At 36.3% G+C, this 17,124-nt stretch overlaps 1 protein-coding gene across 1 annotated transcript; it reads left to right on the top strand.

Annotated features, from left to right (window-relative positions):
• LOC109231206 (probable xyloglucan galactosyltransferase GT19) lies at positions 1,319-3,583 on the top strand. Its single transcript, XM_019396791.1, has one exon. The coding sequence runs from the start codon at positions 1,900-1,902 to the stop codon at positions 3,232-3,234; it is 1,335 nt and encodes a 444-aa protein (XP_019252336.1). The 5' UTR covers positions 1,319-1,899; the 3' UTR covers positions 3,235-3,583.

Genomic DNA, 17,124 nt, shown 5'->3' with positions numbered 1-17,124 from the left:
CTAAACTGCTTCTCGTGCCTGTTTCACTTCCTCTTCTCGTACCTGTCATCTCCCGTATCTTTTTCTTAATTGTTATACTTTGACTATTTGTCCAGTCTATGTGTCACGCCACGTCATCTTCAATATAAATTCAACTTTTTCCCCGTGAAAAACATGATCAGCCGACGTACCACAAATGTGCGATTAAAATGGATTGATGAAAAGAAGCCCATGTTAAATCTCTGAACTAGTTCTCAGTTCCCTAAACTATTAAATTCTGTTGTCGGTGAGAAAATTGAGAAAGTATTTAATTAAAGTTGTAAACACGCACAAGACGACAACATGATGAGGAGGAATACTTTGGTCAAAACCCAACATGCATGTGAACATTATCGTATCCATTAAAGCGCACTTTAATAAAACAAAATTGTTACTTACTCCATAGAAAAATTAAAATTACCAGTAAACTCTCAAGTCCCACTTTAACCAAATTCCTAAACTATTAACTACTCAGTTATTCAATTCTGAAATGAATATTTTATCTTTACGTGGCACATCTATTCATGTGAAAGTAAAAAATAAAATGCTTGAACTAAAGGATAATCAGATAAGTAATGGAAAAATATTTGAAATGAAATTTGGAAACTGGAAAATTCAAATTTACAATGTAATAGTATATGATTAACTCTCTATTCGAAAGAAGAATAATGAATTGGCATTTACAAGAATACAAATACAAATAGTCAATTTAGGATAGATGTAGAAGAGTCAATAATTTATGCTACCTTTTCTTGACCTTTAGGCTAAGATTGGGCTATTTGTGATAGTTTATTGAAAAACTTAGCTGTATAAAGCTCTTCAAATGATTTTATTGATTTATTTTCCCGTTGAATGCACTTATCTAAAATTCTTTGAGAACAGCAAAAAATACAGAAAAATTCAAGAAAGAAATATAACTATATATAGCTCCCGTTTGACTATAATTTTTTTATCACTTTTTTTCAAAAAAAACATTGAAAATATTGTTTGGCTATAAAAAGCCACTAGTTTTGGGCAGTTTTTAAAAATAAAATTTTCAAGTTTCAAAAAGTAGTTTAGGCTAGTTTTTCGAACTTCAACTCATAAAACTTCAATTTCAATCAAATAAAATATATGTGTCAAAATACAATATCAACTTTTAAAAGCATTTTTCATCTCATTTCGATTTTTTTTAAAGTTTCAACTAAATTTATAATCAAACGCTAGCTTAATAATTATCAAATATATTTGGGTGCTTTCCAAAAAAAATTAAAAAAATAATAACACTTTCATTTGGATAGAAGTAATTGCAAAATTTCTATATTGAGATAGCTTCCATTTATTTCTGTTCAGACTGTTCCAAGTTCTAACTCTATCACAGCGTGTTGAAAAAAGAAAAAGCTCCATTACAGCCGAGGATTTTTTCCATAGAGTGAGAGAGCTGTAACTGTTGTCTATGTATTGGTGGCGCACTATTAGATTTCTGTCCGCTATTTCCTCAAGACTTGGTCTCCTCCTTAACAAAGTGACATCTGGTTTTTTCTCTCTCATCTCATTTTCCACCATTTTCATTCACCTCATCTTCTTTTTTTTTTCTGCAAATCTGACCATTAATTTCAATTCCACTGCCACATACCATTTCCAGATTTTTATGTTCTGCTTAAGGTTGGTTTTTGTTCCTCTAGGCTTTTTTCCAGTTCTTGAATGAGCATCATCTCATATTTTGTTCACTGCTTTTTCATTTATGAGAATGTGAACTCAACCCCATCTTCCCTTTTTTTCCTTTAATTCAAGATTTGAAGTTTTGTTTTCTGATGTTTGATTTAATTGACTCATCTCCACCATCCACCGACAGTTTATAAAAATAGCATCTTTTTCCCTTTTTGTAACCATTTCAAGAAAATGCCACCACTAATAACCACAAATTTCATTACCCTTTTCTTAATTGTGATTTTCATCTTCACCTGCCCTGCCAATTCCCAGGATTCTGATCTTGAGACTGATTGCACAAACAAATGGATCCATATTAGATACTTACCACCACAATTCAACCTTGACTTGTTATCAAATTGCTCTGAATATCCTCTGTTTGATAATTTCTGCCCTTATTTACCAAACCATGGCCTTGGCCAAAAAACTCACAACAAATCGCACAGCTGGTATAGGACTGACCCTTTTATGCTTGAGCTTGTTTTCCATCGTAGAATGCTTGAATACCCTTGTCTAACTTCTGATCCTAGTCATGCTAATGCCATTTATGTTCCTTACTATGGTGGAATTGATAGCCTTAAGTACTTATTTGGTCCTGAAGTTAATTCCAGTTTTCAACATGGTCTTGATTTGTATGATTTTTTAGCACATGTTGATTCACCTAATATTTGGAGTAGAAATTATGGTCATGACCATTTTTTGGTCATGGCAAGACCTGCTTGGGACTTTAGTCAACCTTTGTATAATGATCCTATTGTTTTTGGTACTTCATTTCTTGAATTGCCTGAGTTTTACAATGTTACTGCATTGACTCTTGAAGGTAGAGCTTATCCTTGGCAAGAACAAGCTATTCCTTATCCCACTTCATTTCATCCTCCAAATTTAGCATTTTTTGAATCTTGGGTGAATAGGGTAAGGAGGTCTAGGAGGAATACATTGATGTTGTTTGCTGGTGGTGGTGGAATTTCAGCTAATCCTAATATTAGGAGAAGTATTAGACTTGAGTGTGAGAATGTGACAAGTATGAGTGCTAATGGCACTGGCTACCAAAAGTTATGTGAATTTGTGGATTGTTCAAATGGGATTTGTGAACATGATCCTATTAGGTTTATGAAGCCAATGTTGCAAGCTAGCTTTTGTTTGCAACCTCCGGGGGATACACCGAGTAGACGATCCACGTTTGATGGGATTCTTGCAGGTTGCATTCCTGTATTCTTCGAAGATTTGTCCGCGAAAAAGCAGTATGGTTGGCATTTGCCAGAGGAGAAGTATGAGGAATTTTCAGTCACTATACCTAAAGAAGATGTTGTGTTTAAGGGGTTGAAGGTTTTTGATGTTTTAACCAGTATACCAAGAGCTCAAGTTAGGAGGATGAGAGAAAAGGTTTTGGAAATGATGCCTAGAGTTATGTATAGAAAGCATGGAAGTTCACTGGGTTTGAGGAGTAAAAAGGATGCCTTTGATATTGCAATAGAGGGCACTTTGGAAAGAATCAAGTCTAGGCTTCAAGAAGTAGCAGCTCAATAATTATTATCGTTGGAGAGCCTTGGCGTAACTGGTAAAGTTGATGTCGCGTGATCAGGAGATCACGGGTTCGAGTCGTGGAAACGGCCTCTTGCAGAAATGCAGGGTAAGGCTACATACAATAAACCCTTGTGGTTCCGACCCATCCCCGAGCCCCGCGCATAGCGGGAGCTTAGTGCACCGGGCTGCCCTTTTTATATTCTATTCTATCTCTTATTGTTCTTCTGGATTGTTACTACTATTATTTATACCTCACCAAGGGTGTAGAGATAATTTTGTATTTCATATTTCCACTGATAATGAATAAATGTAAAGTCATTTATCAGAAAATCTTGGTTACCATACTTCTAAATTCTAATGCTATTAATCTGCTTGTCATTGTCAATTGTACAGCAAAAACCAAAAGATTCAGACAATATATACAATAACAATGTACCAGAACATAGCTTCTCATGCAAGTGAACTTCAGAATCTAACTGAATATGCTAATAGAATCCATTTAACAATGGTGAAATTAACTGGTTTAAGGGAGGTCTACTCAGTTAGTCAATAAAGGAAGCATGAGTTTTAGGCCATAGTAAAAGGGAATTAGTAGCATTCTGATAAATCTGTGTTCTTACAATACTGAACCTCTTGTTTTACTGCTCAGGCTAATCTCATTTGCAAGGAATAGTGATGGCAAAATGGATTAAAAAACAGCTATCCATTCATATTATCCGCTTAAAAATGGGTTGGATAATGAACTTTCTAAAAATGGATCAAATATGGATAAGAACCATATTATCCACTTAAGAAATGGATAACCAATGAGTTCAACTTTTACATTTGCCAAGACTCAAATTGGGGTTTCTCAAGTTGGGTAGACTAAAAATTCTCCCAAAAGTGATCATATTCAAGAAGCTACGCATAACATAGATATCCATATTATCTGCCGGTTAACCCATTTTCTATCTGTATTAAATACGGGCCAGATCGGATAATTTATCCCTTTTGCATTACCGCTTTCGACCCGCCTATATCCGCCCTGACCTGCCCGTTTCCCGCCCCTAGGATGGAATAATTTGCCACACTTTTAAAAGTTTCAGTGTTTCCACCAAACATACCCTCAAAGTTCAAAGAAGTAATGTATTAGAGCACTTAGAATGAGCATTTCTGTTGTTATTCAAGGCATAACAGAGCTAGTAATGATGCATATGAGTAAAACTTCAAATGTAACTGTCTTTACCATTTATGTATCTTGTATTAAATAGCTAGAAATCACAATATGAAAACTCACTTATAAAAGAAAATCATCATATGAATACTTAAATCATGGTAATAATAGTTAGGCCAAATAAAACGCTGGGCTTTAAAAACCACAGAATTAGATATAAAAGATGCAAACTGAAAGGCTTGCAAGTTCCTCAATGAAGAATCATCAAGGATATCAAGTCATTTCCAGATTTAGCAGGTGCAGTGAACACAAAATGTCATAGATTTTCTAGGAACCATTCAGACAACAAGCACTAGTCGTCTAGTGGTAGAATAGTACCCTGCCACGGTACAAACCCGGGTTCGATTCCGGCTGGTGCACTCTTTTTAATGTTCTTAATGTTCGCTGACATGAAAGTGAGAGACCAAATCAATTACGGGGAAGAATTTGTCTATTTGGTTCTTTTCTAGACATTTGCTCTCCTCATTCTTTCATAGTTTTCCAATGCCATATGTGTGTGTATATATATAAAATTCCTCTTTTTGTTTCAAATAATAGTTCCAGCTATTATTACAATCTGCCTTCTAATATATGAAATAATTTTTGAAACTACTAAAGTATGGGAGGAAACACTTCTACAAATAAAGTTTACATTTATCTATGTTAACCTGCTTTTTTCCCCTTCCTTTTTTGAGTGATCGTCAAATTGTAACTGAATTAATGTAGTTTGACAAATAGGGATTTAGTTATATTTTAAAAATAATAATAATAATAATAATAGTAATCCCTCTTTTGTCTATTCAGTTCAGGTCTCCATAACTCTCCGATTTAGTTATAATTGATTATGGAGGTTTAAAGCAACTATAAATTGTTGTCAGAACTGTTTAGTCTACAAATAATGAACTATAGTTCACATTTGTTTCCAACCAAAAATTTCATGCTTCATTTGCCAAACCTATTAAAAAATATAGTGTGGATGCCAGCCTGACTACTACGGGACCATTCTTGTAAGCTGTAACAACCTGATATTTATTACTACTCCATTGTGTTGTCTGGAAAAATTCACTGAAGAATAGCATTAACACTTTAGGACCATTTAATTTACATTGCTTCTTTTTTTTATTTATTTTTTATTTTTAAAGTAAGTTAAATGCATGAGAGTGTAAAGACTTTCACACTAACAGTGTATTTCATCAATTGTAATTCTTGATCCTTATTTTAAGGTTAATAACACTACAGTTATTCGTTACTATTGAAAATTAGTTCTAAATGTTTTAAAGAGATCTAATAGCGTAAAAAATAATTACGCAGGATTAACGTATAAAATTTAAGGCTTTCTCTTTCATGCATCTTTAATTATACAACTTGGCATTTGGCAGTGCCACTTTGAGATTGAGGAGAGATGCCATAGATTATCCTTTTATTCGAGAATTAATCCATTTGCAATCAAAAGTCAAATATAGTGTCTGAATTCTTAATTGATCAGCAAAACTATACTTAAAGTTTGTACTGTAGTTTTCAAGTTAATGTCATTTATATCGAGTTTTTGGTACCTTGGATCCCGATGCAAAACTTACCAACTTTTCTCAGCTTACTTATGCGTTCTAATTACGTACTGTGACTCCAGTTTATTCAGAAATTAATTTCTTTTTCTTTTTATATATTTACAGGGATTCGACTTGATAACAATGGTCAAGAGGTAATTAGAATTTTTTGAAAATATTTTCATTTCAATACTGGGGGCAGGCGCAATCGATAAATGTATATTCTTAGCTGTTTCCAAAACATTTATATATATATATATATATATATATATATATATATATATATATATATATATATATATATATATATATATATATATATATATATATATATATATANATATATATATATATATAGACACACACACTTGTCGGCTAACAGTTTGTTTGGATGGTTGTTACCTATTATATTGCATCGTATTGTTACTTTAAAGTTTAAATACATTGTTTTGATTGCTACTTAAATTTTATTGTATCATATCGTTAAATCTGTCGTTACGTAACGACGAATTTGGTGTGACGGCGTCGTTACCTTACTTTTTTCTCTCATCTTATTATTAAATAATCATATTTTATCATTTACCCTACTTTTTTATATAATAATTCTACTCTGTATTTATTTTATTTTTTTAATAAAATTCCAAGTTTATTCTTCATGTTGTTGGTGCATGACATCATGAAACGACAACAAACGATACAATCTACCAAACATTGTATTCATCAAACATTACAATACAGTATAGTACGATATAATATGAAACGACATGTAACAACAATCCAAATAAGGGATAAGAGAATGTATTTAGTTTCAGTCGATAGACCAGTTTTGTAGTTTGCCCAAATTGTTATGCCCATAGACGAAATTGGTCGATTATTTTTTAAAAATTAACTTTGGCTTTCTATAAATGACATAACTCATTTTCAAACATAACATATTTTGATTGAGGCAACTAATAACAATATAAAATAATTATTCAAGTAAAAAGTTTATGAAAAACACAGTGTGCCACATTGAAGAAGTAACCAGGGGCGTCCCGACGAATTTTGTGGCCTAAAGCCAAATTTATGAGGGGCCTTAACTTTTTAATGTTTTTATTTATTTATTTGAAGTTTATTTTTTTTTTTTAGCTTTTCTTAGATACAAAGTTATTAATAATTTCCTTATAATCAAACTCCTAGTAAGTATTTCTCAATTGACAATATTGTTAGTAAACTGTATTTGTAAACTAATTCTGAAAAAACAAAGCAGAATAATATATAAACAGAAAACGTAAAGAGATAGAAATCAATTCGAGCCCACTGAATTCACAGTGTTTCCTTAAGGAATTTAATCCCCTCCTAGTACCCAAGGTTATGGATTATTTCCTCTCAGGATAGAATGAATTACACACTGGTGTAGTGGTACTTCAAACCCCAGTGTTTCAGCAAACACAAAGTTCGGTAGCAAATCACACTTACTATTGCTTTGTTTGATGTTAAAAGTATGCAGAAGAAGGAGGAGAAACTCAGAAAATCATATGGAAATTCTGAGCAAAATAGTCTTGTATTTATAGCCAAAGTTGGACTGGAATCTGAAGAGGTGCAACTCTGCAGAATGGCTGTTTATGCAAAACGGCCACAACATGAATGCCATAACATAAATGGCTATTTACTCAACAATAAAGAGGGAAAATAAAGAGGGAAAATTGAAGAGGGTAGTTAATTATCTGTTACCAAAACAGAAAAATAGATTGGATTTAATATTAATATTTATTTTAATATTAATATTCTGTTATTAAAACAAATATTTAATAATATTTCTGTTAATATTTTACTATTAACAAATAAACTTGGTCCAAAAAATTAATCAATCAATCGATCATTTGACCAAATCCGAAGCCGAAGCCGAAGCCGAGCGAGCGACGACGACAACGGTGCGAGGCTTGCCTTCTTCTCAACTCTTTAAGAGCTAGAAGAAGAGCAATTGCTTATATACCCATAAAAAACCTCTTCCTCTTCCAATATGGGACAATGTCCCTTTGCCAAGGGGGGAAACTTAAAATTTCACTCAAAAATTTCATTTTCCTCCATTTCCCATTCACCCTCTTTTAAGTATTGGAGGTACGGCAAACTCGGCCAAAATATGAGACCCGAAGGGCCCGGCGCGCACAATCCTATCCTATCCGAGTCCGAGTTTATTTAATATACTTAAATACATTAAACCCCAACAATCCCCCACATGAATGGGGAATGGCTATATCACGGAAATATGCATGAAAAACTGTGTGATTTGCAAGCAAGGATTAATTGCATCTCGATAAGTAAGTTTCCCTTTGACTTTCCGTAGTGAACTTATGTCGGATATACTCGATCAATCGGTAGATTTGATATCTTTGAACCGTCGAACTTTGGTGTATACCTAGACAACCACAAGTCACACAACCAACCCTTAACCATCCTTGGTTCTCATTGTTGTGTTCGTTTCAGCCATGAACACCGCCTGGTTTCATAAGTGCATAGATAACTGGCCTTGCAAGATTCTAACTTGAAGCGGCTAACACTACACACTTACATAGGTGATTCCTAAATGTGTCATCCCGTAGATACACTATTTGATATACCCCGTATCAAATTTAGAAATCATTAAAAAGCCTTAATGCATTATCCTTGGTACTGAACATTGTCTCATCACGAGAATGGACCAAAAGTTTAGTTGACAATGTTGAACCGTCATTAATGACTTTGTTTGATCTCCTTGAACCTAGATCTTGGGATCTCCAGTCTTCTAGGTAGAGTTACCGCCACTATGACTTGTTCTCGGCCACAATCCTATTCCCCTTGATGATTTCTCAACTACCTCTCTAGTTAGGCCTTTTGTAAGTGGATCCGACACATTATCACTTGACATTACATAATCAATCGTGATAATTCCTCTACAGAGTAATTGACAAACGGTTTTATGTCTTCGTCGTATATGACGAGATTTACCGTTATACATAACGCTCCAAGCCCTTCCAATTGCCGCTTGACTATCGCAATGTATGCATATTGGTGCCAACGGTTTGGGCCAAAATGGAATATCTTCCAAGAAATTCCGGAGCCATTCAGCTTCTTCATCGGCTTTATCTAAATCTATGAATTCAGCCTCCATTGTAGAGCGGGCAATACAAGTTTGTTTGGACGACTTCCAAGATACCTCTCCTCCACCAATAGTGAATACATATCCACTTGTGGACTTGGAATCAGTTGATCCACCGATCCAATTTGCATTACAGTATACCTCAATGACCGCAGGATATTTATTGTAGTGCAAAGCAAAGTTCTGGGTATGTACTAAATACCCCAAAACTCGTTTCACGGCCATCCAATGAGATTGACCTGGATTGCTCGTATATCGACTCAATTTACTTATAGCACAAGCTATATCTGGTCGTGTACAGTTCATGATGTACATTAAGCTACCCAACACACGAGCATAATCCAATTGTGATATGCTTTGACCTTTGTTCTTTGCTAATGCAAGATTCACGTCAATTGGAGTCTTTGCAACTTTAAAGTCCAAGTGCTTGAATTTTTCAAGTACTGTCTTAATATAATGAGATTTTGACAATGCCAGACCTTGAGAAGTCTTATGGATCTTAATTCCTAGAATTAAATCAGCAACTCCCAAGTCTTTCATATCAAACTTGCCAGTTAGTATGCGCTTAGTCGCATCTATGTTGGCAATGTCATTACTTATTATCAGCATATCATCCACATATAAGCAAACAATGACTATGTGATTTGGAACATTTTTAATGTACACACATTTATCACATTCATTTATTTTAAAACCATTTGACAACATTGTTTGATCAAATTTCGCATGCCATTATTTAGGTACTTGTTTTAGTCCGTAAAGGGACTTAACAAGTCTACATACCTTCTTTTCTTTACCTGGAATCACAAACCCTTCAGGTTGTTCCATGTAAATTTCTTCCTCCAACTCTCCATTTAAGAAGGCTGTCTTAACATCCATTTGATGAATTTCAAGACCATAAACTGCAGCTAATGCTACTAATGTTCGTATGGACGTAATTCTTGTAACTGGAGAGTATGTATCGAAATAGTCAAGACCTTCTCATTGTCTATACCCTTTGACCACAAGTCTTGCCTTAAATTTGTCAATAGTGCCATCTTCTTTCATTTTTCTCTTAAAGATCCATTTAGAACCCAACGGTTTATTTCCAGGAGGAAGATCAACCAATTCTCATGTATGGTTGTTCAGTGTGGATTCTATTTCACTATTGACTGCCTCTTTCCAAAACAATGATTCCGAAGAAGACATAGCTTCTTTAAATGTTTGAGGCTCATTTTCCAATAAGAAAGTCACAAAATCTGGTCCAAATGAAGTAGACGTTCTTTGACGTTTACTACGTCTTGGATCCTCCTGATTAAGTGTACTTTCTTTTGTTTCTTCCCGAGGTCGTTTAGATCCTTCATTAATCGACTCACATTCCTTTTTATACGGATATATATTTTCAAAGAACTCAACATTATCTGATTCTATAACCGTATAATTATGAATGTCGGGATTTTCTGATTTATGAACCAGAAATCGATATGCTTTACTATTAGTCGCATATCCTATGAAAACACAATCAACGGTTTTCGGTCCTCTTTTTACCCTTTTGGGTTTAGGAACATGCACTTTTGCCAAATACCCCCACACTTTAAAATAATTCAAGTTGGGCTTCCTTCCTTTCCATTTTTCATATGGAATGGATTGTGTTTTGCTATGTGGTACTCAATTTAGTATTCGGCTAGTCGTAAGAACGGCTTCCCCCCACAAGTTCTGTGGCAAACCAGAACTTATCAATAATGCGTTCATCATCTCCTTTAATGAACGATTCTTTCTTTCTGCAATCCCATTGGATCGGGGCGTGTAAGGGGCCGTTGTTTGATGAATAATTCCATATTCTAAACATATTTGTTCAAAAGGAAATTCATATTCACCACACCTATCACTTCTTATCATTTAGATTTTCTGGTTAAGTTGTGTTTCAACTTCATTTTTGTATTGCTTGAATGCGTCTATTGCTTCATCTTTACTATTAAGTAAGTAAACATAGCAATATCGAGTACTACCGTCCATAAAAGTTATGAAATACTTCTTTCCACCGCGAGATGGTATTGACTTCATATTGCAAATATCTATGTGAATTAAGTCTAAAGGATCTGAATTCCTTTCAACTGACTTATAAGGATGTTTAATATACTTAGATTCCACACATATTTGACATTTTGATTTGTCGCATTTAAATTTAGGCAATACTTTCAAATTAATCATTTTTCGCAAGGTTTTATAATTAACATGACCCAAACATATATGCCATAATTCATTTGACTCAAGTAAGTAAGACGAAGCTGAAATTTTATTATTATTTTCAACAACCATTACACTCAACTTGAAAAGGCCCTCAGTGAGGTAACCTTTTCCTACAAATATTTCGTTCTTATTTATTACAACCTTATCGGAACTAAAAACACATTTAAAACCATTCTTAACAAGAAGTCCAGCAGAGACTAAATTTTTCCTAATCTCGGGAACATGAAGGACGTTGTTCAAAGTTACCACTTTGCCAGAAGTCATTTTGAGAAATATCTTCCCACATCCTTCAACATTGGCCTTTGCAGCATTTTCCATAGAAAGCGTCTCATCGGGTCCAACAGGAGCATAAGTGATAGGTTTTCAATATATTTGCCTTGTGTTTTGATGACCTAACAAACTTAATGTCAAGAACCAGATAGGAAACCTGACTCACGTGGGTTACATTGCATTTAATGAATTCCAGCCAAATGTGAACTGCTACAACTTCAGGAGCTAGGAAACTAAACAAGGACCTGCTACCCTTGTGGTTCCCTCATAGCAGTACAAAGTCAGTTGGACACAGCTGGAAATGAAGTGACTGCCTGCACTGTTTCTGCCGCACTGCACTGTCCCCAGCGCCCACTCTTTCTATAACCAAATAAAGTACTCACATCATTTCAAGTGATATGATTAAGGTGTACCTACGATGAGCTTATGCAAAACATCACTTGAAGGTATCTGTTTCTTATTCAAGCCTCTAGCAAAAATTGAGAAACCAATCCTTACGAGCTTGAAGAACAAAGTTGAACGCAACTACGGACCTGTTCACAAAAGTTAGCATGTTGTTGTCCTAGTTGAGTTGTAACTTTGTGATTGTACTTATTATATCTCCTAAATTGCTTAGCTAGAAGCATTGATTAGGAATCCCTTTGTAAATTCGTAAACTCCCTGAGTTTATGTTGTGGCTAGGTGTAGTCATAAGCAAAATCCTTTGTAACCGTAGTGTGACAAAGTGGCTTGTGGTGGAAACATCACAAGTTAGTCAAAGCCTTTGTAACTAGGATAGTTATAGAGTGGCTTGTGATGAGAGCATCACAAGTTAGTTGAAGTCTTTGCAATAGGGTTATTGTAAAGTGGCTTGTAATAGGGAGATTGCAAGTTAGTGAAGTTAAAAGCCTACAAGTGTAGGTCGTGGTTTTTTGATCCCCTTGTGTGGGATTTTTCCACGTAAAAATCCTCTGCCTTATTTACATACAGCTTGACTAGCATTCATAGCAGAACCCCATAAAGGACCAGGTACTCTACTATTTGGTGGACTTACACAAACTAACAATTGGTATCAGAGCGGGTTCCTCCTATCAGGCTAACACCTAGGAAGGATCATCATGGCTGCTCCACCAACTTTTGAAAGAAAAGAACCAAAGAAGGAAAAGTACCTGGTAATTAAAACTGATAACAATGATTCAAGTGAGGAAGACAGTGACATGGCTTACTTAACCAAAAAGTTTCAGAAGATGGTCAGAAGAAATGGAGAAGTGCTAAAAAGGGACATCGCTAACAGATCAAAGAACTATGATCTCTGCTACAAGTTTGGAAGGCTGGACACTTCATGAAAAATTGTCCTCTCTTGAAGAAAGAATTCTCCAAGAACTTCAGGAGAATAAGATCAGCTGACAACATGATGAGACAGGCTCTTGCAGCATGGGGGGATTCCTCCAGTAAGAAAGATGATGAACTTGGTACTAGTGATAGTTCCATGATGGCAGTTGAAGGCGAGGAGATTGAATATGACTCAACTTTTACTTTAATGGCTCAATCAGATGATGATGAAGACGATGAGAACAAAGAGGTAAACTTCAGGGATGTTCAGAGAAATCTGAAATCCTATTCTCCAAGAAAACTCATGTCTTTAGCTAATGTATTAATCAATGCCTTTCATAGTCTTGTGGAGGATAGGGAGTCTTTGACCTTAGAATTAGCAGAATCTGAACAAACTAGAGACGACTTAGTGGCTGTAGTAAATGACCATAAGAAAACCATTGAAATTTTCAGAAAACAAAAGAATGATCTTTTGGCAGAAATTATAGACCTAAGGGAAACAATAGTGAAACTTTGGACTAAGTTAAAACCTGAAAATTCTGGAAAAGGAAAGGAGATAGCTTGTGAGGAACACATTAAGCTTGAAATTGAGATGACCGCTATGAGAACTAGGATGTATGCTGAAATTGAGAAAAACGAGCAACTCCAAACTGATCTGGAAAGATTAAAGAATGATCTTGAAAAGTCCCTAAAGTGGACCTGGTCCTCAGAAGCTACCACTGTCATGTATACTAGTGATTGTGAAAATAGGCAGGGAATAGGATCCCTAAGGAAGAAAACTTCTCACAACTCTTACAGCAAGTCTGTCATTATCTCTAATAACTGGGCTTGTACCCAATGTGGGAACAATGGGGACTTCAAGGAAGATTTCCAGGCCAGGAATCAATCTGTTAAAAAAGGAAACAAGGTGTTTGCTGAAAAGGTGATTACAAAAGAGGGACCAGGCTCCTCTCACAGAAACCACACATTACCTGCATGGACTAAGAGAACTCTTATTCATCCTCTTGCCTTCTACAAGGGACCCAAACTTGCTTGGGTTCCTAAAACTAACTCTTAATCTCCTTGTGCAGGGAACAGTGAGAGGAAGCGGTCAACAATGGTTCATGGACAGTGGGTGTTCAAAGCACATGACTGGGAACACCACAGACTTCATTTCACTAAAAGCCTTTCAAGGAGGGAGTGTATCCTTTGGTAATGGGAAAAAGGGGTACATTCTTGGAGTTGGAAAAGTCAGGAAGTCACTCACTCATTCCATTGAAAATGTGTACTATGTCAATGGCCTTAAGTACAGTCTCTTGAGTGTCTCTCAAATCTGTGATAAAGAAAACAAGGTGGAATTCTTGTCCAAAATATGTACAGTCATTGATTTGGTAACTGGTGATGTAGTACTTGTGGCCAAAAGATACAAGAACATCTATGTTGCTGATTTCGAGTCCTTACAGAGTGGTGATCTGAGTTGTCTGAAAGCTGTTGATGATGATGCTGAACTATGGCACAGAAGACTGGGCCACACAAGTTTTTCTCTTCTAAACAAACTAATTCAGAAGGACCTGGTCCATGGTCTGCCTATGACAAAATTCAAGATGCAAAAAGTCTGTGATGCCTGTGCTAGAGGAAAACATCTGAAGTCCTCCTTTAATTCTAAAAGAGATGTAAGCACCTCAAGGCCACTAGAACTTCTACATATGGATCTATGTGGCCCTATGAGGGTGCAAAGCAGAGGAGGAAAAAGATACATTTTTGTAATAGTGGATGACTACTCCAGATTCACATGGACTCTGTTTCTCAGAACTAAAGATGAAACCGTTGAGGTGTTTGTGGCATTTGTAAAGAAAATCCAAGTGAAGATGGAGTCTAGAGTCGTATGCATTAGATCAGATCATGGGACAAAATTTGACAATGTCAAATTTGATGAGTTCTACAATGAAAATGGGATCACTCACAACTTCTCAGCTCCCAGAACTCCCCAGCAAAATGGAGCAGTAGAAAGGAAGAACAGAACTCTAGAAGAGATGGCAAAACAATGCTAATCGACAGTGGAATTGCCAAGAATTTCTGGGCTGAAGCTGTCAGCACTGCCTGCTACTTGGTGAACAGATGCATGATCAGATCACTTCTGAACAAAACCCCGTATGAATTGTTGAATGGAAGGAAACCCAAGCTGACTCACCTAAGAACATTTGGGTGTAAGTGCTATGTTCTTAACAATGGAAAGGATCAGCTTGGTAAATTCGATGCCAAGAGTGACGAAGGAATATTTCTGGGCTACTCTTCTCAAAGCAAGGCTTATAAGATATATAATAAGCGGACTCAATGTGTTGAGAAAAGTGTCCATATTATTTTTGATGAGTCTTATCCATCCTGTAAGAAGAGTGCTGAGGAAGATCAAGATGCAGAACCCTGACTAGTACCTGGTGAAGTCATTAACATGACAAATGGAAAGGCAGATATGATGAGTCAAGAAAAGGAGCCAAATGAAGACAATGCTGCCTCATCTTCAATAGAACCAAGCACTTCAATTACAACAACTGAAGCTGAAGAAAGAGTGGTTGATGTTGTTCATGGAACTCCACTAGCACCTGAGAGAAAAGACAGAGGAAAATCAGCCAAACATACCCTCATTTTCTCAGAATAAACCTCAGGCGTCTAACTGGAGACACCAAAGCTCTCTCATCCAATGGACAACATTATTACTCCTCTAGATTCTGGAGTAAAAACCAGGTCAAGAGCCAGAAATTCACTTGCCTTCTCAACCTTTCTCTCCCAGATAGAGCCCAAAAATATCAAGGAAGCCTTGAAAGATGCAGATTGGATCACAGCCATGCAAGACGAGCTACATCAGTTTGAGAGAAACAATGTGTGGCACCTGGTACCTAGACCCCCAAATCGAACCATTATAGGAACCAGGTGGGTATTCAGAAACAAACTCGATGAGCATGGAATCACCCCAAAGAACAAGGCCAGGCTAGTGGTCCAAGGTTAAAATCAGGAGGAAGGGATTGAATATGATGAAACGTTTGCTCCAGTGGCTCGCATGGAAGCTATTAGAATTCTGATCGCTTTTGCATCTCACGTGGAATTCACCTTGTTCCAAATGGATGTCAAGAGTGCATTTTTAAATGGACTCCTTAAGGAAGAAGTCTATGTAAAGCAACCCCCAGGGTTTGAATGTCATGAACACCCTGAATATGTGTTCAAACTGGACAAAGCTTTGTACGGGCTAAAGCAGGCTCCTCGAGCTTCGTATGAAAGGTTGTCAAAGTTCCTCTTGGAAAATGGTTTTAAACGAGGGAAAATTGACAACACTCTTTTCTTAAAGAAACGAGGAAGGAACCTGCTCATTGTTCAGGTTTATGTTGATGATATTATTTTTGGAGCAACAGCTGATTCTCTTTGTGAAGAATTTGCAAAACTTATGGGAAGTGAATTTGAAATGAGCATGATGGGGGAGCTGAACTTCTTCTTGGGCCTTCAAGTAAAACAGTCCCCAAAGGGTATATCCATTTGTCAGCAAAAATATATCAGGGAGCTCTTGAAGAGGTTTGACATGGAAGCATCAAAAGTGATAGACACTCCCATTGCTACTGCCACTCGACTGGACATGGATGAAACTGGATCTCCTGTGAATCAAACCATGTATAGAGGCATTATTGGGTCTCTTCTCTATCTCACTGCCAGCAAACCTGATATTGTTTTTAGTGTGGGGTTATGTGCAAGGTTTCAATCAAATCCCAAGGAATCTCACTTGAAGGCTGCCAAAAGAATACTGAGATACCTCAAAGGAACACAGGACCTGGTTCTATATTATCCCTCAGGTGACAATTTTAATCTCATTGGTTATGCTGATGCAGACTATGCAGGTTATCTTGTGGACAGGAAAAGCACTTCTAGAATGGCTCACTTCTTAGGCTCATGTCTTATCTCTTGGGACACAAGGAAGCAAAATTCAGTGGCTCTTTCAACAGCTGAAGCATAATATGTAGCCACAGCATCCTGCTGCGCTCAACTTTTATGGTTCAAGCAGCAACTGGAGGACTTTGGGGTACTTACTGAGAGTGTGGCCTTTCTATGTGACAACACCAATGCACTCAACATGGTCAAGAACTCAGTTCAACACAAAAGGACAAAGCACATTGATATGAGGCATCACTTTCTGAGGGACAATGTGGAGAAAGGGATGATATGTATGAAGTTCTGCAGCACAGAAGACCAAATTGCAGACATTTTCA

Source organism: Nicotiana attenuata, chromosome 8, assembly GCF_001879085.1.
Source record: "Nicotiana attenuata strain UT chromosome 8, NIATTr2, whole genome shotgun sequence".
NCBI classification, from domain to species: Eukaryota; Viridiplantae; Streptophyta; class Magnoliopsida; order Solanales; family Solanaceae; genus Nicotiana; species Nicotiana attenuata.
Note: the sequence above shows the minus strand (reverse complement) of the source record. Positions and strands in the feature narration are given on the sequence as shown.